The sequence below is a fragment of the Oreochromis aureus genome, linkage group 1 (genome assembly GCF_013358895.1).
Source record: "Oreochromis aureus strain Israel breed Guangdong linkage group 1, ZZ_aureus, whole genome shotgun sequence".
Classification (NCBI taxonomy): Eukaryota; Metazoa; Chordata; class Actinopteri; order Cichliformes; family Cichlidae; genus Oreochromis; species Oreochromis aureus.
The window spans coordinates 34,682,996-34,708,939 of NC_052942.1; the positions used below are offsets into that span (position 1 = coordinate 34,682,996).

The 25,944-nt window shown below is 39.6% G+C and overlaps 2 protein-coding genes across 2 annotated transcripts; both read right to left on the minus strand.

Annotated features, from left to right (window-relative positions):
* Positions 1–2,591: 2,591 nt before the first annotated feature.
* Positions 2,592–3,496, minus strand: LOC116325550. The gene is made up of 2 exons (XM_031746481.1): positions 2,753–3,496; positions 2,592–2,645 (listed from the first exon to the last, which is right to left on the minus strand). Exons 1-2 carry the CDS (start codon positions 3,494–3,496, stop codon positions 2,592–2,594), a joined length of 798 nt encoding a protein of 265 aa, XP_031602341.1.
* A 7,202-nt stretch (positions 3,497–10,698) lies between these two features.
* On the minus strand, positions 10,699–24,943 carry sv2ba (synaptic vesicle glycoprotein 2Ba). Its single transcript, XM_031746480.2, has 12 exons — positions 24,276–24,943; positions 19,873–20,053; positions 18,023–18,174; positions 16,568–16,701; positions 15,986–16,075; positions 14,632–14,745; positions 14,413–14,501; positions 14,115–14,279; positions 13,888–14,021; positions 13,591–13,791; positions 13,333–13,492; positions 10,699–12,068 (listed from the first exon to the last, which is right to left on the minus strand). The coding sequence occupies exons 1-12, from the start codon at positions 24,751–24,753 to the stop codon at positions 11,885–11,887; spliced, it is 2,082 nt and encodes a 693-aa protein (XP_031602340.1). The 5' UTR covers positions 24,754–24,943; the 3' UTR covers positions 10,699–11,884.
* Positions 24,944–25,944: the final 1,001 nt, after the last annotated feature.

The following is a 25,944-nucleotide window of genomic DNA, read 5'->3' on the forward strand; positions in this document are numbered from 1 at the left end:
CAAGCACACAAAGGTGCTATATATAAAGATATATATATATATATATATATATATATGTGTTTTGACAGAACGCGGTTCAACTCTGTATTCACATTTTTTTCATTAATTTCTTTTTCATTTTGAACTTCTGCAGATTTTCCCCGGCTGTCAACTGTCTTCTTCCCTCCCAGGCCAGTGATAAAGAGGATCTTCCTTCTCTTAATCCACATTAGCTCTGATGTTGTTTACTCACATGTAATGAGTGAATAATCAGCACAGCGGTACTAACCCTTTCATCCCAAACCCTTTTAGCCAAGAGAGTTTATTAACTCTACCACGATGAAAGACCTCAGTGAGAATATTAGGCTTTGTGTTAGGCTTACTGCTCGCATATCAAATGAAGCACATGTAGGTGGCAAATGAAACACTGGGGCCTAATTCTCCAGCCTGATATGCAGATCCACTATTCTCTATGAATATTAAAGTACTCTCAGTGGGCTTAGCAGGTAATTAGGGCATGAGGTGAAAGAAAAGGGAAAGAGCAGGGAGGGATCCTAGTCTAGACTCAGTGGTGCCAGGAACCTCTCTGTGTTTGCAGTGCCCCATTAACAAAGATACACTAAAAGAAAACTAGATAACCAGTCACAGAGACTGATCTCTGACATGTTGTGGAGATTTTTCAAGTACTTTAGCCCCCCAACAGAGACATTAAGAGGCTTCTGGAAAGGCTAGTTTCTGGGGTATATGTGTGTGTTTGTACTAAAGAAAGATGACTGAACTTGTAATATTCAAATGAAATTTTTATTTTTCTTATTTATGTGAAATAAACAAAAATGACAGGACTGTTATTCATATATAAGGCCAGGCAGTTTCATATAGAAAGAACTTTTGTACACACAGACGTTGTGCAGAAAAATTAAAGCAAAACACAAGTTAAAAAAATAAAATCAAAAATAGCACAATTCAAACTTACAACACTACAGTCTGGTGTTTATAACCTAAAAAATGATGACAGAGAGATAAAAGAACAAAAGTAAATAAGATATGAAGATAACATGATTTGATTTGAAGATGACGGTTAAAAAAATAAAACAGAAATGAATCCATATGAAAAGTAATGACTATTGATGGATTGTCATCTTCTGGAAGATGTGAGGTGCTGTTATGGAAATCATTTTCTTTTTATGTTATTGATATTTTTCTGTATGCGTTTGCAAACTAGTTAATGCTATAAATGCCATTCTTTGTGGCACAATTCACGTAACATATTTATCCCTATAAAAATATAAGTTAAGTTAATTTTTGCAGCCAGCTGGAGCCTTCCCAGGTGGCTTAGGGTAAACCTGGGCAGGTTGCCAGTCTGTCACAGGGGCAACGCAGACAGACAGCCATGACACATCAACCTAACATGCATGTTTTTAGACTGTGGGGGACGCTGGAGTACCTGCCATGGACATGACTTTCTATATTTCTTTATATTGCTATATATGAGTTATATTTGCTAGTGGCAAATATCTACTATGTATTAATACCTAAAAAGCCTACAGCTAACATTTTAAAGAATAAAAACTTAACCATAACCATAATAAAAACTTGCTAAATATTAAAAAACAAAACAAAACTGAAATGAAACAAACAAATCCTGAACCAAATGAACACATTTTTTATAGTTCCCAGGCATAGTTCTATAATATAATATAATATAATATAATATAATATAATATAATATGATATAATATAATATAATATAATATAATATAATATAATATAATATAATGTGAAAATCACATCTAAAATTATTTTTTAAGCTCTGTGAAATATTATAGATCATATTTACCATTATAGTATTTTTTTATGCTAATCATATTTATTGATAATCCAATGATTCTGATTTATTTTGAATTGTAGGAGATAACTCAAACTGTTGCAGCCTCACATTTAATTAAGATAAACTGGTTGAGTAGTTTGTGGATATTTCCCTCTATTATTCCCAGTAGATTGTTGTTTTATTCTGAAGTCACATTTGTGGAGGTGTTCCTTTCAGAGTATTACAGCTACAAATGAGTGTGGGAGATGGGTTCTTCTCCTCTGTATTTGTTACCAGCAGAGGGCGCCCTCGGGTAAATCCCCAGAGCGCCATGCTGCTTTGTATGTATAATATAGTTTCTCAATACTACATTATACAAGAATGGACACAAAATATAACCACAAACATACATATATTTTTTTTCAAAAGTGCATTCAAAAGTGTGCTCAGTTATATTTTATTTAGCTGTGTGTTATCGCAGTCTTTCCTTTTTCACATGTGCACACCTAATCCATGCATATGAAATGTGAATGAAAGAAACTGACTGGTGTATCGTGCGAGAGAAGCTTCGAATCTGGACAAGATATTTTATATTTAAATGGTTTATTATAAATAGTGGTATAGAGAAATAGAAAAATAACTGTTAGTCATATCAATATTTACATGGAATTTTTCAGAGGAGGAAATAAATAAAAGATAGAATTAGAAGGATTATTTCAAATAAATAACTTGATTCACAGTGAGGCAGTAAACACAGTAAAGTTTTTGTCTTTTTCTGCTGACGATCACACAGAGATTGGAGTGTTCAACCCCAGTACTCCCTTGGAACCAGCGGGGTGCAGAAGTCTTTGCCACACATCTGTTTTGAAGAAAGTGGAAGATATATTAGTATTAGAAACATGCAAAAAAAAATTGTTGTACAAACAGTGAATTCTGAATTATGTGACTGATTTAATATTCACAAACCTGACAGGAAGGCTGTGGCACTGGAGGCGACTGTAGGATACCGTCCATGCTCATATCTCTCTGGGGAGCTTCATTGTACGGTCTGTGGTGCTGATCCACTCCAATACTACAATTCCCAGAATGCACAGTATTCTGGCTATAACATTGTGTTGGGTACAGGCTGCTCTGGATCAGATTCTGGCTCTGGGTCACTTGTCCTCCTGTGGAAGCACTCTGGAAGTAGCTGAGGATGTCAGGGGAGGAGGTGTCACTGACTGAGGTGTCTGCTTGTTCCCTCCTCTGAAACAGCACCTCTTCGCTGAGGCCCAGCTGGGATGAGAGGTAGGAGATGTAGCGGATGGTGAGTCGGAGGGTTTCTATCTTTGTCAGAGTTTGTCCGGCAGGTGCCACTGAAGGTGGAAGGTAGGATCTGAGGTGATGTAGAGCCTTAGTCAGATCCCTCATCCTTAATTTCTCCTTTTCGCTGGCGCTCTCCCTCTGCTTGCTCCGGATCCGAGTGGGCCTCCCAGTCCTGCGCCCACGTCCGGACAAGGAGCACGGTGAGGACTTGAGGCTTTGGGAATAACCGGTCTTGGCTCCCTTGGGAGTACACTGTGGGAGCTGCTGGTAGCCAGGAGAGAGGCTGGAGACCATGGAGTGGACAGGAGAAAGTGTCTCTGGGGAGGAGATGCTGGAGAGGTCCGAGTCGGAGCACCACTGGTACTGCAGACTGTAGTCAAGATGAGGAACTGAGGAGGTATCCATGTTGTGTTAAAGGGGCTCAACAGTGTGACCAGAGAGACTGGAAAGCTTTAAGTGCTCCTCAGCTCTGCTCCACTGCTTTATAAGCCCAGGCCAGGCCACAGAGGTGCGAAGTGACACCTCCACAGATTCTCACAATCACTGTCTAAGCAGAGGCTACTGCCCCTGAACACACACACACCATGAGTGGGACCCTGTCTCTGTACCTCTCCCTCTGGTTCTCCCTCTTCTCTGAATCTGGGAAAGCTCAGCTACAGCAGTGGACGTGTGAATTTTGACTCCTTCTGAAAACAATAAACAGATTTTGGTTTTTTGGCTTTTTGTCCCTGCAGCAGGCCAGATGCATTTTGCACATGTTTAAGGGATTTGTTTGGAATAATCTCATTTCTCTTTCTTACATTCACTTGCTAACAAACACACACACACAGACAAACATGCGAAAAGGTCAGCGCGCTCAACAATATGACAGAAGAGTGTGAAGAAGACATACACTGCTGAAATAAAGCAATGATATACGATACAGAAAAACCTGCCTGTATGCTGACTTAACCACAGTTTTTTACATTGGCTCCTGAAGATGGATGTTATGTGCATATGTACTTCACACTAATCTGCAAAAGTACCAAGAAAAGTCAACAATGTTTACTATAAATTAGAAGTATGTGGAACTTAATCAGGATTTTGATCCATTATCAGCAAATATGTATCAACATGCTAAATTTCAACAGCTGCACGACAGATAGTATTAAAACAATAACATTTTCTAAATCTGATTCTACATTAGAGTTATTATAATACCGATATTATAGTTTCTACTTAGCTTTCCATTTCCATTTTCAAGTCTCGGTTAGGGTTTCCAAAGTTGGGTTCTTCTTTAGTTACAGTTTAGTAGTAACATGCAAGATTTACGTTCAGAACAGGTTTTTATAATGCAAACACTTGACTCCCAGTCTTAATAAACATGTATTTCAGCACCCAAGCAATATGTTGCATGAGGCTGTAAACCCCGACACCCTGTGTGATCAGCTCTTAAATTCTTCTATGAAGTGCAGCTTGTGCCTAAATCCACATTTTATGGATTTAAACCAGTTGAGGCAAGCCCAGATATTAGACTGCTCCTATTATCTGATTCATGTCGACGTCAGATGTTGCAGGTTGGCCTGTGCAGGGTTTGAATTGGGTATGAATATTGTTTATGACTTTATTAAAACACAACACTAATGAATGACATTAAGTAAAATATTAAAAGCTGGCATGCAGACTGAAAACGCTAATCCAAGAGTCTGGGATTGTGTGTTGTTTTAATCATGTGTGGCATGTATTTGAACAGTGGATGTGCTGCTTCAACAGGTCTTTGCCTCTCCTCACCTCACTCTAGCCTTGAACCTGACAGCGTCCTCTATTCTTCACTTCATCTCCTTCATTTTACATCCCACCATATCTCACCTGTGTGATCATTTTATTGTCACAGCAAATCAGGCGTGAGCGCCAATCCTCTTCTGTCTTTACCTCGATCGGTGAACTGAAACCGCTGCTCTTGTTTTATGTGCTTCAAGGAAGAAAAGTTATGTCCTAAATGGCTAAAATGCAAATATAATGAGGTTTAATGGAGCCTAATGAACCTCTGTTATCCAGTTAAAGCTGAGGTGTGATTATTTCACACTCATGGGAACTGATGAGTCTGAAGGCGTCACTTCACACCTCAGCAGTGAGAACAAGGAATGCTGGAAAATATAGTCGCTGGTAACCTCTCTGTGTCCCCAGTCTTTCTGTGTTTTCCCTGGAAAAAGCGCAGTATTAAAGGAACAGTTCACCCCAAAATTCCCTTTAAGTGTTCCATTTTTTCATCTGGTCTGTAATTTCCATTATTTTGATGTGATTTGTCAAGTTTTTGAGAAATTATACTTGCATTATGGTGGTAAAAGTACCAAATTAAGACATTTGAAAAACTAACAGAATTTATCTTTCCGGAAATTTTGGCTTATGTACTCAGAATAATACACAAATCTTACTGTGAACAGTTTCAAGTACAAACTATTGTTTTTTCACTACACATCACCAACCAAGAGATGGGTGAGACTCTCAAACTCTCCACACATATAGATACATGGACTTTCTTCAGTGATAAGGCTGGTAGAGATAATTCCTACATTAAATGGTTCACAGTAAGTTTGTGGATTTTTAACTAAAGGAAGATTTTTGGAAAGAGACATCTGTCAAGTTTTTGAAATTTATTTTTACGTGTTTGTACACTTTTAGCAATGCAAGGTGAGCACAGTTTAGTTCCAATATATTCAAGAGAAGGCAAACATTTCCCCAGTTCATATCTCCCAAAGGGGAGACCGGTGTGTCTTCTTTTCCCTTAAATCAAACGATTGCCCTACTGACGGCTTTTTATGGGGTAGATTTAGAACATAATAGAGATGATAAATTTTCCATTTTAGTGAAAAACTAAAGTTTTAAATTTTGCATTCTTGTCTTAAAAAAATATGGCGTCTTAAATCTGAAACCTATTCCAAATAATAAAACATTCAGGCTTTATTCGAGTGTACAACTTCACTAAAAAAATAACATGACATGTTTACTGATTATCTGTGAATGCTGAGTCTGTGCATGTATGCTTTTTCACAGCATTTTCCAGTTGGATGCATCCCCTTTTCTGAGCTAGGAGGCAATTTGTCTTTCCTGTCTGTGTTGGACTGTCTGCTCTTTATTAAATCATCTATTAAACATCCAAGCTGTCATAAATCCAAATCCTGTTCAACACAGCAGTTAATTCTGTTCTTTCCAGTTGGCTTTGTGTCAATGGCGTATTCTCCTTGATGGAGAACTGGCATGCTGTAAAGCAGGTAATTAAATAAATACATGTTTGTAGACAGTGTCCTCCAGCTGGGAGCACATTCAGTTGTTCTGACCAGAAAACAGAAGAGCTGGAAGCTCCAGAAGGCTTAAATATGACAGATAAAATGAACGGTAAGGACATAAGTGTATAATATGATACTGTTGTGGCCTGAGCTCAGAAAGTGATGGATAGGTATGTGCTATGTCAGGCTGCGGGCAGAGTGAACTGGATTTGAACCCGCTGCTCGACCCTGCCAGTCACTCTGAGCAAGGTGAGGCTGTGGGAGCCTGGCTGAGAGTTTGGCACCTCTGGGTGGATGCCCACCCACAGAAGGCTCAGAGGCTGGGCTGCCTGCCACCTGTCTGTGTCTCCATCAACCCCACCACGACCTCCAGGGTGTTCCCTCTGCTTGGACTAAAATCTAGTTTGACATCATTTATAACATCATTGTTTGGATATTCTGGTAGTGACATATATAAATAAAAAATTTAAAAAAAGATAAGAGATATGAAATTTGATGAATCACTGTAGAACACGGTAGAAATTAAACATATTATACATGCATGCATAGCAAAATAGTTTGCATAACTACATTATTTTGACTTTTATGTCATTGATGTGAAACTCATTTCAGGAGCAACAGTAAAAGAAAACTTTATAGCAAATATATCACTGTGCACAACACTGTAGTTCACGACTATTATGGCTCTCAAGGGTTTTATGTAATTCAGGTTCTTTTGATATTGAGATACACAATTTTAGGGTTAGGGTAGTCTTACTGTGATTTTTCCTTCACTGTGAAACACCAAATATCTTCAAGAAAGATTAAATTGCACAATATTATTGGACTGATAGAGGATAGGTTTGGTTTTTGGGGGGATTTTGTTGTTGTTGTTGTTGTTTGTAGAGATGTTGGACATGTTCAAACCTAAAAACAAATCCCAGTGCCTGCTACGGTTTCCAGTTTAAAATAGGTTTCCTCGAAACAGTCTACAACAGGGGTGCCCAATCCCAGTCCTCGAGAGCTACTGCCCTGCAGCTTTTAGATGTGTCCTTGTTCCAGCACACCTGAATCAAATGAATGGCTCGTTATCAGGCCTTTGCCAGACTTGATGGCATGCCGAATTGGTAATCCAACTATTTGATTCAGCTGTGTTGGAGTAGGGATGCATCTAAAAGCTGCAGGACAGTAGCTCTCGAGGACTGGGATTGGGCACCCCTGGTCTACAAGAATGGGCAATGGATGTTGCTCTATAAGCAGAAACATGAGTATGAGCTATCACAATGGCAGTGCACACAGTTCACTTGGGTGACAGAACAAAAACATTTTGCTAAATTTGGTCAAAGCTAAAAGCCTTTTTCTTAAAATTCCAAGAATCACTGCATTACCTAAAATGCAGATCAACTGCGAAACATACTAAATATATTCATTTTAAAAACAAAGCAATCAAATAAGATTTCACAGGAAACAAAATTATGGTTCTGGGTGTCAGGCCGCAGCTTTCACAATCATGGTCTACACTACACTGCAAGTCAGTCCTCCCAAGTGGGCTATAAATTAGTATTATAGGAGTAACTACTCATCTGTGGTGTCCACAACTATCCATGTGGACATCCACAAGGCATTATAACCCTAGATTTATGCTTTTTGCTACTGTGGGCATGTGGGGGTTTGCTTGGGTCTAAGTGACATACATTTTGTCATTATAGGGTGCACTCGTGGTTCTGTGTGGACACCCATGTAGCTGCAAGGGAAGGACACCAAATGAGTGAATGAGTCCTGCAAAGAGACTAGAAAACGATGATGATGACTGAGGATGAAGAACTCTAATGTGCTGAAAAAATGTCAGTCTGGTTTGACTTTAAGAGCCACAGCTGCTTTAGTTATAATAAGTTTAGAGAGCTCACAGGCTAACTCAGAGGTCTCATTATTATACAAATGGCATTGATAGAGTTGACAGAGGCAGCTAAACATTGCAAAAAACAAAGTTGTGAAAAGCAGTATCATTTTAGTCCTATGTGTCCCAAATTCATGCGGCAAAAACAGCTATTTTGTTAGATTGTGTGTGTGTGTGTGTGTGTGTGTGTGTGTGTGTGTGTGTGTGTGTGTGTGTGCGTGTGTGCGTGTGTGTGCATGTGTGTGTGTGTGTGTGTGTGTGTGTGTGTGTGTGTGTGTTTGCATGTGTGTCAGTGGGTGAGGTGGCATGTGAGCGGAGCACATTTTGCACCCTAGGTGTGAAACAGTGCTGGAACCGGAGGGGTCAGCCAGAGGTGCACAGTAAATTTCATCTAGTTGTTAGAGAGTGACGTTCACAGAACATCAAAGAATCCAGCTGGCCAACACGACTGAGGTAACTTCTTCTCCAAGCAGGAAGACTCTGTCAGGCTGCAGAAATAGGTCAAATTGCACAAAAGTCAAGTCAAGATTAAATTAAAATATTAGCTTCAGAGACAACATTTCACTGGCCACTACAGCTATCCTGATAAGCCTGGTAGACACATCAGCAGAGTGTCTTTCACACCTTAGCCAGAGTAAACACATCCTCCTACTACTGGCACTTGCTCACACTTGTGTGCTGCCATGTTTTTACTAGTTCCCCACAATCACACAGCTGGCCCTGACATGGGAACAGCTATTTTCAGCTCCCGTTCACTGTCATCGTGCCTGAAGGAGAAAACAATCTGCTAGAAAACAATCTGAGGTCACGAATGCTTACATTAAAAAATAAGGAAGATATAATTTCATTTTTTTCATCATGTTTACTTGACCAAATAAATAAATTCAAATGAAAATTAAAAAAAAAAAAAGTCTGTGGCTATGCTGATTGTATCTTTCTTGTTGATCTCTTAACAGATTTTTAAATGTTCTGCCAGTATTCATCACTGTGTCACAGTTTATATTCAGAGTGCACCTTTCACTGAAAGCACACTTTCATCCGTCAAGCAAAAGACTGTTGTCAAATGTTTTCTTATGGGTATTTAGTACATTGTCAGATTATATCAAATGGACAAGCTCAACATTTTGAGAAATGCGCTTATTTGCTTTCTTGCCAAGACTAAGATAAGAGTGATAGCGCTGACACACAACCCCCCTGTGATTATTGCTTTGTTTTTGTGTGACTAAATCAAATGAGATGTAACATTAGAGTTGGGACACTTCTGCAGGCTGAATCAAAATGAAGCTCGGTATTTACTGAGTATAAAGATTAACCTCTGGCAACAGGACAACAGTGAAAAGTGAGCCCTTTAGTGTGATGATGATAAATGCACATTGTGTCTGAATTAATAAATGATAAATGGTTATGGAAGAAAATATCCTGTTTCATTATAAAACATTGAAGCTTGTATACAGGAGATGTGCAGGACACAAGTCAGAGATGGATAGGGGAGTGTAAAGACGAGCAGTCAGGAGTCCAGTGTTGAGAAACTGAAAACAATTTCTGCAGCTCAAATCAAAGCAGTTTGAAATTCTGTTACAGTTTTCAGAAAGATTCATAATCACTGTTCCAGTTGGCATGGCTGGCCAGCCTATTCCTTAAATACACTTCTTATTCCTTATAGGTGTTGTATTATAAAGGTGTTGTAATCTGTGTCACACCAAAATGCATTCTCGCTGCTTATTATATGAGGATAAACAAAGAGAGAGAAATGGGAAATGTACTTCAGGGTGGAGTTGGTCATGAGCTCAAAATACTTGAGTTCACACATCTTCATAGACATCTGGAATGACTGCTCATGTGGATCTCAGCTCTCCTTTATATGCAAACAAGCACATAATCTACATTATGTCTCTACTACGGGAACCAGTCTTGCACAAGTCTCCAAGTTTTTATTTATTAATTTGCCATGGTTAGCACTGTCACCTCACAGCCGTAAGGTCATGGGTTTGAATTCATACCGGGGCCTTTCTGTGTGTAGTTTGCATGTTCTCTCTGCTTGTGTGGGTTCTCTCCAGGTTTTCTGGCTTTCTCCCAGAGTCCAAAGACACGTATGGGCTATGTTAATTGTTCATTTTAAATTATATCTATCCATGAGCTGTCTATTGGTTTAGAATCAAACCTGTCTTTTAAATATGGTCACTGTTGGCTGCAAGATTAAAAATGCAAGGCCACAAACCAGTGGGTGACCACAAACAGATGGGGTGTGTCTTTGAGCCAATCACGCCTGTACTTAGAGGGTCATTGGATCACATAGAAAAGATGTTAATCCCCAGAAAGAAGAGCACCTTCATTGCTTTTATATGCATTTGTCAGTGAGTTCTAAATCAACACAAAACAGGTACTAACAGTATTCCATAAAGTTTAAAATGTATGACATTTTTCACATGTTCATTAACCAGGAAAACAAATCATGAGCCCTCAGCTTTATTCAAGTCATGATGCAGCTATTATGTTACAACTAATATACACAGGTCTATATGTACAACCACAAATACAATACTGGTATTCAGACTGTTGTGATTCAGTGAATTCACAGATGTGTGGATAACAGCCACGCGCACATACACACCTCAGTTGTGCCAAAAAAAGTAACACGTTCTTTAGAAGTCTTGAAACATGATATGCAACAAGTTCTGTAAATCAGTTCTTCATCAGTACGTTAAAATGAGAGCATCATATCAAAACATCTATTTTCACAGTCATTCTTTTAAAAAAAAACAGACAAAAACAAATTAAACAGTTCCTTACACTTTGTCATGGCAAGATGTGACAAACAAGACTCTGATTCTACATTATCACCAGCAAAACACAGCTCTACAACTGAGGACAGACACGACGTCTCAGAGTCGATGACACGATGACAAACAAGGAGAAGTGTTATGGTTGGATACGCTGGGAGAAATGGACGGGAGAGAATTTAATTTAAAAGAAAAAATCTTCAACATTATTGAAAACGGTGAATCTGGATTCATGTCTACAGAAAACAAACTAAGCAACAACTAAAGAAGACTACAGACACCACAGGACACCGCAGAATAAACAAAGACTGTGTGGGTGAAATGGGTGTTTTCTCTGAATAACAACACCTGCAGTGATATTGCTGCTGAGTCTCGGCGGTGAATACAAGAGGATTCTAATTCATTTCAAGTTATCACTACAAGTCCTTTCTCTTTCTCTGAGAGGGAATGAAATCAAAGCACGACATGGTAACAAGAACTACAACATCTTTCAAGTACACATTTTCATCTCATATTAATCTTTTACACGAACCTCAAACAACACAAATGTTGCTACACTGTGTGCAAACGCAGGTTGGGAGAAAGATGGAGGGAAGACAAAGACTAGTTTTTTTATTCAATGTGACAGAAACGCTGGGCAGCCTGAGGTACTTAGAGACAGAACAGAAAGCAACCACAGGTTTATATAGGCAACCAGACAGGTTTTCAAAAGTTTTACTCATATAACCATGACACACACATCTAGCACAACGTGGCCTTTCTTTATTATCTTTCTGTTTCAGTTTAAAAAGCTGATACTTTCCCCAGAATATGCTGCTTCACCCATAGCTAGACTGCGTTTGGGGCCCAGAGGCTGCAGGAGTTTGGCTTATCAGGAGAGGATTTTCTCCCGGGTTTCGGGCAGTTTAAGAGCCACCATGCCTCCACAGACGAGGGCGGCGAAGGCCAGAAAGATGGGGATGATCTTAGTGATGCCGATGAAGGCGGCAAAGATAGAGCTGGCAATGATGGCCGCAAACTTACAGATGCCATTCAGGATGCCGAACGCAGTTCCTCTGCAGAGTCAGAAAGACAGAGAAGGGTTAGAGTCATAACTGATGAAGTATTGGCCATGGATGCAGGTCAACGTTTGAGTTCATTTGTTCTCCGCTGACATTGTTTTGCACAAAGGTGCCACACGTTCACTTCTGTCTGCCGGGAAAAAACATCAAATATGCCTCACAGGTGCTGTGAGGTGGGAAGCACTACCTGCAACGTTAGGAACCAAGAACAAAGCTGCCAAACTGAAAGCTTGAGCCTCACAGAAGACAAAACAGAATGCAGGCAATAGGACATGAGGCATCAGCAGAAAGAACAGCGAAAATGCCTGTGTGTACCAAGCATTGTGTCACCGATGTTGTGAAATATCCAAGTCAGGTTTGCGCAACTAGGGGGTGTCAGAGTTTTGATCTCTGGGAAAATGATTTAGGGGGCCAGCTATGAGCGCAGGCCACAAAGAATAATGCACAGGTTTGTGCAATGTATCTGTTCAGGAAATAGCTGTTTTTGGTTGGTAATTGTCATTTTTGTATTGGTTTATATATTTTTACACATTGGAGCGATGGCATGTTTCATCTCGGTGGTACACACTGGTGTATGCTTTCCTTATTTCAATAATTTCTAAGGGCAGGAGCCACATTTTGAGTAGCCTGAGTTTAGTTAAGCTACTTTGACATTTGCAGTGTGTTTCTGTGCAGTAATGTTATACTGTTTTTCATTCCTCAACAAACCACAGTAACACAGCTAAGATTGGTGTACTAACAGCTACCTTTCTATATATAATATGTATAATTTTGTTATCAACTGCAAAATAACTCCCTTTATATCAGGCATTAAATTCACATAGAAGCTCCTGGTTGCATATTTTTTCATTTTCTCCCCCAGCAGATGCGATTACTCAGTTACTCATTAAAGTCCTGCCTTTACTAGTTACAGTTCTTATATGCTGTAAATATCTCACTCCATTTGAAACAACGAGTCTTCGGGTTTACTCAAAAAACCTGATGTTACACTTTGTCTCTCCCAAGCATAAAATGGACATGCATGCCTAAGCTGCAGTACCAGCGAGGGGGGAGATTATATATTTAAAACCAACCAGTCACTACTGAACAACGAAGGCATGAAGTGCATTCCAGGCTATTTTTGGTTAAAATGCAGCTGCATATTTGTTGTTCTAGCCTTTACGGAATGGTGGGTTTGGCCTACACTTTTAGGAGAGTCATAATAATTTATCGGTACTATGATAGAGCTCATATTACACGTAAAAATGGGATAGATTACCGTTTAGAGGACGGGTAGAGTTCCACAGAAATTACTTCTAGTCCATTCCAGGCTGCCACACTGATACCATAAAAGAGACACTGCCAACATATTACAGCTCCTTGACTGAAGCTTAACAGCAGAAGGAAAGTGCAGGCCGATGACGCCAGCATAGAACCACCTAGAAAGACAAATAAATGAGGACATACTGACAAATATTTGACTGAATATTTGGCTACGTAACCTCATCGTTCCTGTGCTGCGCTCTCCTGAGGTCACCTATTATGCGGATCCTTCCTATCTTGTCCATGAACAATGCTGAGATGATGTTCCCAGGCAAGACAGCCAAACTGCCCAGGAAGCTGACCATGTAGATGACGATGTCATTCTCCTCCTGAAAGTTCAGATGGCAGCCTTTCTTCGGGTGGAGAAAGGTGGCATTTTCCATTCGACAGTTCTTGAACTTCTCCTGCCAGAGATCTGAAGAGCACAGAGGGTTAGATTGTAAAAAGTGCTTACAAGAGAAACCTATTGCTTTAGCTAATGGTAGGGTTTCAGTGCAGTCTGGTCTGGTACCTGTGTTATAGAAGACGGTGTTTTTAATAGTGCAGTTCTCAAAGAAGGTGTTGGTGGATTTGATATCCTCAAAGTAGCAGTTTTCAAACAGAGAACTCTCAAACTTGACCGACTTGATTTCAATGTTGGCGAACCTAAATGAAAATAATGACATGAAGCAGTAGCACAAACCAACTAAACTGTGAAACTGAGAAAAATTTATAACATTAGGTGTTACGGAAATGTACTTGTCATGGATGTACTCCCCCTCACGGTGGATCTGGTTGACCAGAGAGAAGTTAAAGTGGAAACGCTCCACACGTTCTCGATGGAATATTCGGACTTTGGACTCGTACTCCTCATACTGCATGTACTTGATCATATCAGGAAACCACACTCCAAGCCCGTGATAGCTGATACACACAGAAGGATTGGAAGCATGAGGGGATAAAACCAAAATGATCCGCCTGAGATAGAAAATTTAGATTTTTTTCTGTAGATGAAAGCACAGGTGTGTTTTGACCTCAGCTCTCAATGTAGATCTACCTGAAGGCCAAACAGAACCAGACAATAACCAGAAGGAGGCCTTGTAGTCGGAGCTCCGGCGCTGATAGCGACATGACATTGGCCATCACCTGAAAGAAGGAGAAAGAGACCGACAGATAATCAAACTTGACATGCAAGGTCTGCATTAAAAAGAAGCAAAGCAAAAAATCGTCTATTTTTATTGAATTCTGTTTTATTTTACTGTAAAGTGTTGCAGACCTGTTGCAGCATGGTCATTTTTCTGACAGTCCAGCGCTGGAAGGCAGTCCCAGTCTCACTCTGGATCTCTATGAACTCATCCTCCTGAGTTTGTGGAGTCTTGATGTTGGTTACCTTGACAAAGGCATCATTTTTTAAATTACTATTATTTCTTACGGTTTCTAATTCTTACTTTTTCTTTTTTTTTTCATGTAAAAATACAGATGAGACAAGTGTGACATAAAAAAAAAAATCATTCTTAAAAGAAAACAAAACTTTAATTTAAGCAGAAAACATGTAAATTAATATATGTTTTAAAAAAACGCTTTTTTGTGTTGGATCCTTGACAAAGAAACAATAAAACAAACAAAAAAACCCAATAAAACCTGTCAGTGATATTCATGGTAATTTTTGTTGCACAGAGACAAACAAACATTGGAAATTTTGATCTAAGTTGGCTAACCAGATTAATTAATAAAAACAAATGATAATCAGGACTTGTGAATAACATTTCATCAGTATTTAAACAGATGGGGCTCTTTGATTTATGTTGGCTGTTTTGGATTTGTTATGAAGCATCTTCATCATTACTCTAGTCTAATTAGTTAATTTCTTACATGCATGTGTTCCTTTCAGTTATTCTGAATTTCAGACTCTCATTTGTCCAACCCGACTCGCCCCCTTCTCCATCTCATCCTAGTTGCACAGAGAACCTCAATCAAATCTTCAAGTCCATCACCACCAGTGTCTAGAGTTGTAGGTCCTGTTATGTTAGTTCATTGGAGTTCCTGAATGGTCAATTCTTTGGTTCAATAAGTTATTTTTTTGATTCTTTCAAATGATTTCTCCTTGATGATTTCTACTTTATTGCACAATCAAGAGCCCAAGAACTGGTTTAAGCCACCAAGGATCAGTTCACCAAGGCCTCTCCCTCTGACTGCCACCCTATCCACACAGGCACTTCCTGGATGAGTTGTTTTGGGCTTGTCCAGCTGGCATGTCCAACTGGACAAAAATGTTCCTGCTGAGCAGGAAGCCCCAGGGCAGGCTCACAACATGCTGGAGAGATTATGTTCCTCAGCTTGCTTGGGAACCCTTTGGTGTCCCACCAGAAGAATTGGAGGAGGCTGCTAGGGAAAGGGAGGTCCTGGAATCTCTGCTTAGACTGCTGCCCTTGGACCCAGATAGGCAGCAGACAATGAATCGATAAATGAAGAGATGTAAGACTCACTCTAAAGTATTTACATAAATTACAAAGAGATGTCACCTGTACAAATGCAGGGAGATTGGAGCTACATTTATTTTATTTTGTTAATAAGTAGATAACCTTTCTGTCAACTGACTGAGCCAAACATGAGTGTAAATGAGGGCTTACAGTGAAAACTCTCTCTGGCTCCCCCTTGGCTTTCCAGTTGGTGTCATGAACTTGTCGCAGGATCATCCACGCCTCATCATGTCGTGCAGTCTGAAAAACCACACGTACAAACATATAAATATCTATTTAAACAAGTTCAAAGAGCACCCTGTGAAACCTCTCAGGGTTTTCCAATGTGTAGTTGAAATTATAAAGTTTAGTGAACTATATATAAGAGTGACTCTTTTAATCATGGGTTTTGGTTTGAGTGCTTAAACTTTCCCACCAGCATTGCAGCCAGATGAATGTTCCCATTAGGTCTGCCTCTTATCAGAAGGGGTAATGTGTGATAACTTGTGGTGCAGCAGTAGCATACAAATACAATACCACATGTGGTTAAAGCCCTGATATTGTCCAGGATGAGAAACAGGGGTGGGTGGTGTTCTGGTGATGTCTTAGCAGCTCATCGCTACCTTTGCACAGCAGTGGGATGTTGGTGTGGTGTCTGATGACTCAACATTCTTAACCAATCACAGCTGGATGCTTAATCCTGACAATCAATATTATTACTACAAACTGGCTACACTGGTTCCAGTATCTGACCTCCAGGAGGAATCTCGGGCTCTCCGGCATGAACACGAGTCCGATGAGTGCGGCCAGTGCAGGGAAGAGACACACCAGGATAAACAGTCTCCAGCTGTGCATCTGAAGCTGTGTACCGATGGCAAAGCCCCAACCTGCAAAAAGCACCCAGTGAAGAACATGTTAATATTTCCACAAACCTTGTTTTCTGGAATGCTTTAATTATGAAATCACAGAATTAATGTGTTGCAATTTTTTTTCTTGAGTTGTTTACATTTGAGTCATCAAAAGTCAATTACAAGCAGCCAACTGTGAGGCTGTTTGGGAATCTTTTTCAAACTGGATGCTGGCGGTATGTTTGGTTTTATTGTGAATAATTAATTCAGAACATAACTGATTAGATAACGTTCCAGATAAGCCGTATTAGCGAGCACCAAAATGAGCTATTCAATGTATTTCACCACATTATGCAGACTGAGAAAGAAAAAGAAGAAGCAAGATGTTCCCACTATGAGAAAAATTCCAACAAAAAGCAAAAGAGGAGCCAAGGGGTGCCAAGGGGTGGCCTTGGCTTCTCTTTTGAGCAGAAACCTGTTAGCGGGCTACACACAATTTTCAAAAGCAAGAGCTACATTCTCAAACATGATTAGATGACATTTACTGATAAAGAATCTAGGATGCATAGTAAGCAATGATCTTCAGAGTTCAAATCCTCCTCTGGCATAAACAGTAGCACAGAAACCTTGTACTGGGGGCTTTGTGGCAGCTCCTCTAAGTGTAATGGCCCAGTACTTTTGTGAATAAAGTGTATGTGGGGCAGGATGGTGTTCATAGACATAAAGGTTAAAAGGCGAGTGTATGAGGTGTCAAATTGCTGTTGAACTTCAGATAAATTGCCTCCAGAAATTACATTCAGTAACTACTTTTTTGTCATTGTCATTTGTCTTTACTGTCACACATGAACACATTTTAATAGCGCAAATACATTTTATTGTAATCTTATGAACACAATTATTAAGCAAAGAGATGAACTTCAGTAGCATTTCAAGAATTTTTGGCAAATGGGAGTAAGTGACATTTTGGACTGCAGTGACTTCCCATACGGCAGAAAAGATTAAGACATCAGCTTCTGTTCAGCACGTAATGGTCTCAGCCACTGATTAAAACTGAAATAGTAATGCTGTCCTCCCTACGAACACATTATGAATTGCTAACACTGCATTTGATTTCCTAACACAGCTATCACATATCAAAATTGGGGTATTGTCACTATACTACATATTAAATGTAATATTTTTAGAAGGCAAATGTTTAAATTTGCAAATTTGTGAAAACATTAATGCACGAGGCATTTGAACTGACAGCCGTGAGAGGACACCGTTATTACAGATTCAATTTGTGGGGGTCTCAATTATTCATCTTATATGTTTTAATACTCTACATGTGTTTGTCTGTTTATCAGAGTTTGTGTGTTACCATAATGAGGGATGATTCCCCAGGCGGTGAAGGAGGCGTACAGGCCTCCAAACATCCAGAACATGCAGAGCCAGCTCAGATGTTCTCCACGTTTATCCATCTGCAGGAACTCAGTAAAGTAGGTGTACACAATTGGAATGGAGCCACCAATTCTGGAGGAGGGATCATAAAACATAAAATTAGTCTCATCTTACACAGATGTTTTTGATTTTGCTGTGATTTTGTCCAGATTTTAGGACATTAAAGTGTTTCAATCCCATTCCTTTGGATGTTCGTCAAATTTGCTTTATAGACAACTTGTCACACATTTGCATTTTAAATGAAAAATTATGCAAGGCCATACCCTAACTGGAACTGGAAAATTCTTATCTAAAACTCATGATGATGCAAGCTTCAAACACTCGTGATTAAAGACATTTTGTTATATAATGACAGAATTACCGGTATTGATGGAATATTTGATTGATTTTTTTTAGCTGGTTTTGTTGAACAGGCACGAGTTAAGTCAAGATTTTGGTTCCTATCATGAGGGTGATTATTGATTTAAGTCTGGAGCCTTGCCATAAGGAAGTTTCAGTGCGGGCGATGGTCACAGTTGAATAACGGCATCAGTAGGGATATTTGATCCTTTTGGTCAATGCTGTTTTCATTTCTCAGATCTTTTACATACTTTGTGGGACATTAAAACATTGTTTGAACTGTGGGAAAAAAAATCAGATTATCATATCTGTAGGTTTAAAATGACTTCAAGGATTATTGGCATTTTAGAAAATCCCTCCCTTTTTTATGACTATAGCAAATCTTTTCATACAGGGATGTGCAGTCAGCCTCCTGTTAGCATGCCAGAAAAATGCACATAGTTTTTCTTCAAATGTGAGTGTTAATGACTAACGTGGGACTCATTATCACCTCGAATCAGCGACAGCAGAACAGTTTATTTGGGTGACCTTGTATTTTGTTGCTGAACAACAAGCTCAAACATCAATATTGCAGATCTGGCTGGAACCATTATCAAAATAAATGTGTCTTTGAAAGTTGCAAAATCAATCAGTGCGCACCAATAGCTTCACCGTAAGGTGCTGGCAACAGCAGGAACTGAGCAATAAAGCTGAAAATAAGAACAATCAAAGAGCACTGTTTACTTGTTTTAATTAGTGTAATAAAGAAATGCTCTGTTGAAGTAAATAAGCAGAAATCTCCTCGTGTGCAGCATGCAGTCTTTGAGGTGGTGTTAACAGTGTGTTCTCGTGGCGTGTGCCAGCAGGCTGCACATGATAGCATGCAGAGTAGAAGGTACTGTAAGACCCCTACTTTACTGTAATCTTCCTGGCTCTCTCCTGCAATTGTTAAATGGCTTAAACAACAGTTTTTGCTTTACACTTCCTCATGTAGTTGGAGGACATTGCATAGTAGTAAAGAACTGATGTCAAACTGTCCAACACAGTAAACGCCAATTAGACTCAAACACTGGGTCAGTTTTTCTTTTAGAATACCAATTAAACTAATTTAGCAGTCTGAAATGTCTAATATAGCCCACCAAATTAAAACACTCCATTATTAAAGCACTAAGAAGCATAATAGGCTAGATACAATAGAACATGTAATGTTTTTAACTTGCATATCAGTTACTTTCTTCTGAGCAGTCTGACTAAATGTACCACAGACCACAGTCTTTTTAATGTTAGTTCTACCAGGTACATTTTTTTCTTTAAATGTCAGGGGTATTATTTTGAAATTTCTTTCTACTAACTTATTTATAGAAAAGGTCAGTCAGTCTGACAAAAGCCTGTGGATTTTTTTTCTTTGTTTCGAGTAATGTAAATGTAAATTTGGCTAAGTCAGTGTCTCACCCAAAGCCGGAGCAGAACCTCAAGAAGAGGAAGAAGCCGTAGCCCTGAGCGAAGCAGGACAGGAAGGAGAAGACCAGGTCGATGGTCAGGACGTAGATCAGACACTTCCTCCTCCCCATTTTATCGCACAGACCACCCCACACCAGTGCACCCACCATCATGGCCACATACACCAGGAGACCTGCAAATACACATGCACATATTTAATCACTTGGGAACCTGGTTAACTTGAAATGTGGCCTTTACAGATTCACACGTCCACACACAAATGCTTCACTTTTAAAACTCAAGTCAAACACAAGGGGGCTCCCTTTACCCTTGTATGAAGTAGGAAGAAGAGAAATCGTCACACAGTGTTTCAGTGTGACACATTCTTACATTTGAGACAAAGAAATAAAGGTCACAATAATTTCCCAGGAAGAGCGTTTCACTTCTACAACACTCACCTTCCATATTTTAAAACCTGCTTTCAGCTTTGTTCACAAGCTTTTCTGTTATTTGGGCTTTCTGTGACATTTTATTGTTTCTTTGATTACATGCTTTATCACTGCAGACTCCCACTCTGAGTCAGGCCGGTCTGGAATCTGTCAGCATGCAGCAGGCAGGTGGTCCAGCCTGCCATTTCTTCTTGTACTGAAGCAGTTCCACAGCTCCACACAAGAGCATGCTCCATTTTTCATTTTAATGTCTCTGGGGAGAGAAACAAGCTCTCCTGTCTTAGCTGTTTAGGGACTCAAATCTACAGCCTCAGCCATCTTCTTCAGCGTGTTGTTTAAACCACTAGAACAATGCATACTCCCTACCTAGTCTGTGTTTTTACTACACAGCCATAACTACAGAGGAACTAAGCAGCTTAACAGCACGTGGAGCCATAGTGTGCACCTTCCCCGTGGATTACTAGACTATCCAAATGCTCTAATGCTCCTCACGCCAAGTTGCATATCCCATTCAACTCAAGACTGCACAGGGGAAAGAAGAGTAAAAGCTATCATACCATCTAATATGCTGGCCAAATAGTTGCTTAAGGAAATGTGTATGCCTCAGATATCTGCAAGGATAAGTTAACAGGATGGCCTTGCATTTAGAAATCCCATCTTTCACATGGAGGCCTAGGATCTGTCCTGGCAGCAACAAGCTTGCAAAAGTGTCCTTGAATACAGTGAAGACACTTAGTCCCTGGAGGAAAAGGGAGAATTTATCTTTTCCTTCCTGTATTAAAAGTGAAAGCACTGTGCTGAAGTGCTTTTATCACAACTGCAGGCACAGAAGAAAATACAGCTGCAAAACATGCCAGATATACAAAATAAATAGTAAAAGCGACTCCATGCTCTTGAATGTGAATTGATGCTGTATAAATTAATTTCCAAATAAAATGAATTAAGCCCACTGCTAAAGCTAAAGCTACATTTGCTACACTTCCTCAGATAGCACATTTGTGACTATTTCAACTGTTAAATCGGTGCATTTTTCTAACCAGGTGAATGATCCACATTTTTGCTACCTACTTTCATGAATCAGTGCAGTTTTTCTTTGTGATTCATGAAAGTAGGTAGCAAAAATGTGGATCATCATTTTCTTTATGATATTTGATCATTTGTTAACTTACTAATCCACGAGTCCCTTGAAAACTGGGAAGCAAAGGTCAGCACTTGTGAAACAAGTAGGTCTATCCCTGCCTGGGAGTCACTTTGTTTAAGAGAATATCATCTTTTATAAATATCCAACATTAGACCCAACATTATCAACGTTTTACAAAATGGTTTCAAATCACTGAAAAGCCTTTAAGTAAAAATGTTGATCATTGCTGCCATCTCACGCAGGGACCAAACTGAAGGATGGAAGTTATTGTAATTGTTAGCTTCTGGCTCAGCTACTTTAGGTGTTTGACTATGTTTAAATGGCTCACATTTTAAAAAACATTTATCACAAATGACTTCTCATATACATGTCATACATGTCATTGTTACTTCAATTAAAGGTGTAACTGTTGTTAAGATAACCAAAGTAAATTAAAATATCCTGTGTCGACTGTTTCCATGGTTGAATACTTTTTAAACTATACTGAAAATTTTTGAATTTATGTTTTAAGAAAAATGTATAATGCGTTATGGCAGTAGTTATTCAACATTGTTGAGTACATTGCAAAGTTTTCCTGCTAAACTAAGTGGAAAAGAAACTAGTAAATCTGCAAGATAAAAAGAAAATAAGAACTGAAGGCTCTGAATGGGCAGTGAAGCTGCTGTTTTCAGAAATCTCTAGAAATATGTGAAAATTCAAATTCTGAGCATCACAGACCTTGACATTTTGAATGATTAGCGAGATTTCTCCCAGTCTGCCAAAAACATTTCAGTAATAGACATAAAGCACCAAAGACAATCTGGCAGGTATCATAAAATTATCTGCGTACGCAGTAGCTGTGGATCAAGTATAGCAGCTTGGGTTGAGATTAAATCTGAGCAGAATTTCTGAAATAATGATATCATCAATCAGGTGTAGGTTCCTTTTGTTTGTGTCCACCACTGTGTCTTCCGCTATTGAACACTTCACCCTGCAGATTAAACAATATAACTGTCATTAAAGGTAAGTGTGCTAACCCTCCTGTGTTTAACAAAAGCTTTGGGAGTCTGTCTGCTTTCCAAGACTAAGGTTACGATTAAAGTAATTTCTGTTCCTCTGCGTCTAGTGAACAGAGCATGAGCATGAATCAGACAGGATCATTCTGCAGATCTACTTCATATTCTCAGCCAATGATCAGCTCTCTCCCCCCATTCTGCACAAACAGACGCTGCGATTTCATTTTCGCCAGGCCTTCCTCCTGCTACCGCAGCCTGTCAGAGGCCTGAAGCATATCTGACAGCTCTGCACCAGCTCCGCAGGCCGCCAGGATCTCTGACTGCTGCAACATGCTCCACATTAGCCTGGGAACACACACCGAATGCAATCACCACCGGGTTCCTCATCAATCTCTCGCAATGCTTCATCCCAGGAGCCTGTTGTTAAGATGAAATGAGCGATGTGCAATCTGCCACATCGCCTGGCTACACACGAGGTCTGGGAAATAAGGTGAAAGGCTTTAATTTGCAGTTCAGTTGTCTGCACAGAAAGTGAGGAACAGACGTTTTCAAGGTAAATTTCCCGATAAGTCCACGCTGCATACAATTTTCAGTTCTAAACATAACTAAATAATTAAAATATCTGTTGGCACCCTCAAGCCAACTCCCAGACACATGGAGGACCACTGCCAAGGCTCAGTGAAGCTAATCTAGTTGCTCACAGCGGACCCAAACTCCATTAGGACACACAATGTTCATTATGTTCTTTATTTTTGCATTTGCCTAGAAAGATCCAAGCCTTTTTCCCCTAATTTGCTCCAGCGACTGGGGGATATTTTTATCTGAAGCAGTGGTCTGCAGCCATGTGCCGTCAACAGCCAAGCATATGCAGGATTTTGTTCCAGCCAAGCACAACAACAGATCATTTCACTGATGAGATCCTCCTCCCTGGGTAAAGAGTGAAACTCTTCGACAGATGACTGTAATTAGGTAGTCTTGCAGGTTTTTATGTGTCTACATATAATTTATGTTTGTCATGCTAGCCATATGATAAGTAATGGCAGAGTGAGTAGTTTGTCAGTACTAGTCTGTTCAAACTGACATACTTCAGCAACTGTTGAATGGGTTTTTTAGATAGATTTAGCTCTACTGACTTTGGGGATGTCTTGATATTTTTGTAGCCTCGTGAAGTTGAGAATTATGGCAACTATTGGACAGAATGCTATGAGAATGCTATCTTTTGGATGAATTATAGACCTCTCCGGGCCTTTCATATGGTTAAAAGTTACATTTTCTGACCATCTGAAAATCTGTGAACATGACTGTAATCTCTAATAACAGATATGAGCATATTTATCATATTATCATTATCATATTATACAATATAGATAAAATGTAAAGAAGGAACAAGATTTTTTTATGCTGAAAGTTTTCTGAATCAAGCATTTTTAAACATACTCTGGCTGCCATGCAGATAAAACGGCTGTGTACAAAAAAGATAAACAGGTCTTTGCATTTGTTGTCATTGATAACATTTAGCTGCAGTTGTTGACTTCCACACTGATGAACATTTGGACAAGATCAGTGTTATCCACTATCTAGATATTTTGTACCTGAAACACTGTCCCAAAAGGTGAGTCAGCAAACTACTGCAGTTTTTAAAAACAATTCTTAATCATCAGTGGCTCAGAAAGTGAGCGGACACGCTTAATATTCACATTTGTGACCTTGTTTTTTCTCCTTTAACAACGTCAACATCACTTATATTACCTTGACCCAACTGTTGATTTGATTTGGCTCTAAACAACGCTTGATCAAAATAAAATTTAGTTGAAATTCAGTTAAACTCACCCAGTAATCCTTTGTCAGCGTTAGATATGCACATGTCCTTTTCAGCACTGGGCAGGACAAAGCCCACCACGAAACCATCCACGCCATCAGCCATTAGCGCCAAGCCCAGCACAAAGAAGAGCATCCACTGGAAGCGTCCATGGCCGCAGTCCTCCATGATGGTCTCGTATTGCTCTGGCAGGCTTTCCTCTTCCTCTTCCTGCTGGGCAGCCATCCGGGCTTTCCTCCTGGCCTCCACTCGAGCTGCCCGTCGTGCCTCCTTGATCTCGTCGGGGTGCGGGATGCCTTGGTACTCCCCCTCATACATCTGATCATCCTCATCTGCCCCTTCAGTGGCATCACTAGCAGCATCCTCGTCCTGTGGAGGGTAGTCCGTCTGATAAGGGTAACCGTCTTGACCTCCACCATCTTGGGTGTAGGTATAATCTCCACCTTCGGTCATCTGCTGGTTTACATTGTTGTGATAGGGGTCATCCATGGTTCCTGCTGCATGTAAGGAGAGCAGGAGTGACTTTGTCTCGGAGCCGTCGTGTGCTGAGGAAGCTCAAGTTGTCAGCTATAATGGCATAATCCTCCCAAGAAGCTGTGAGCTGCTCTCGTGTAGCTGCAGTCTCCTGGTGTCAGAAGAAAACTGCAGGTCTTCTGTAGTTAGGTCTCAGGTTTAAGGCCTCAACAAGTATGCTGAAAGACTGTTACCTTCCTTGATACGTAAAGTGCTGCATGCTGAACCTGAAAAACAATGAACACCACACATTACATATTGTCTGTTGGCCTCACATCACATGTAGAGGAAAAGCCATTGCTATGCAACGGTGCCCTTTGGGTGCAACGTGTGACCAGACAGGTAACAAGTAATGTCTCAAAGGACTTCCAAACAATTATTTTATAAAACCTACATCAAAATTCTATAAAAGTATCGGGGAAAGTACTAGAATAAGATTTAAGGGCTAAACTTTGATTAAACGTGTTAATTTTTGAAAAAATTTTAAACCCGTTTTTATGTTTGTATCGTTTTTATTGCATCTATTAAAACAAATTTTGAGTTGATTTCCTTTTTATTATTTCAACTTTTAAATAACTTGCTTGTGAACTAAAATTCCATCCTTCTTCCAAAAATAAAATTTTTCAAAGTGTCTTGTGGAAGGAAAGACAAGTTTGGTAATGCTTTTCTCCCTCTCTGTAGGCTGCTTGTCCTTCCACACAAGCAGATAATCTCATCGTCTCCCCGCTCAAATGCTCTGGCGCCATTTTGATCCATCACACAGCACTGCTGCAATGACACATTCAGATCTGTCTTGATTTTTCTGGTGACCAGAGGCCAGAGCATCTAATGCCGACGAACAGAGAAACACAAATTCCATTAAATTTTAGGATTTTTGTTGCCGCATCCGTTCCTGACATGATTAAATGAGTATCACAGTGAAGCCAGGCACACACATGCTTGTAAAATCAAGCAATTGCTAACCTGAGGCTGTTATTCTCTGTAGTTTATAGATAAAATATGATGTAATGTTTTTTTTTAATGCTTTGTGTCAGATAACTAAATGGCTTAGCTGAATACGAAACACAGCACACAATTCAGTCACACGGTTAAACATTTAAACAAGACAAACCTTTATTTAACCTTTAACTGTATAATCACAGGCGAATTTTAGCTTTTTATTCCTCC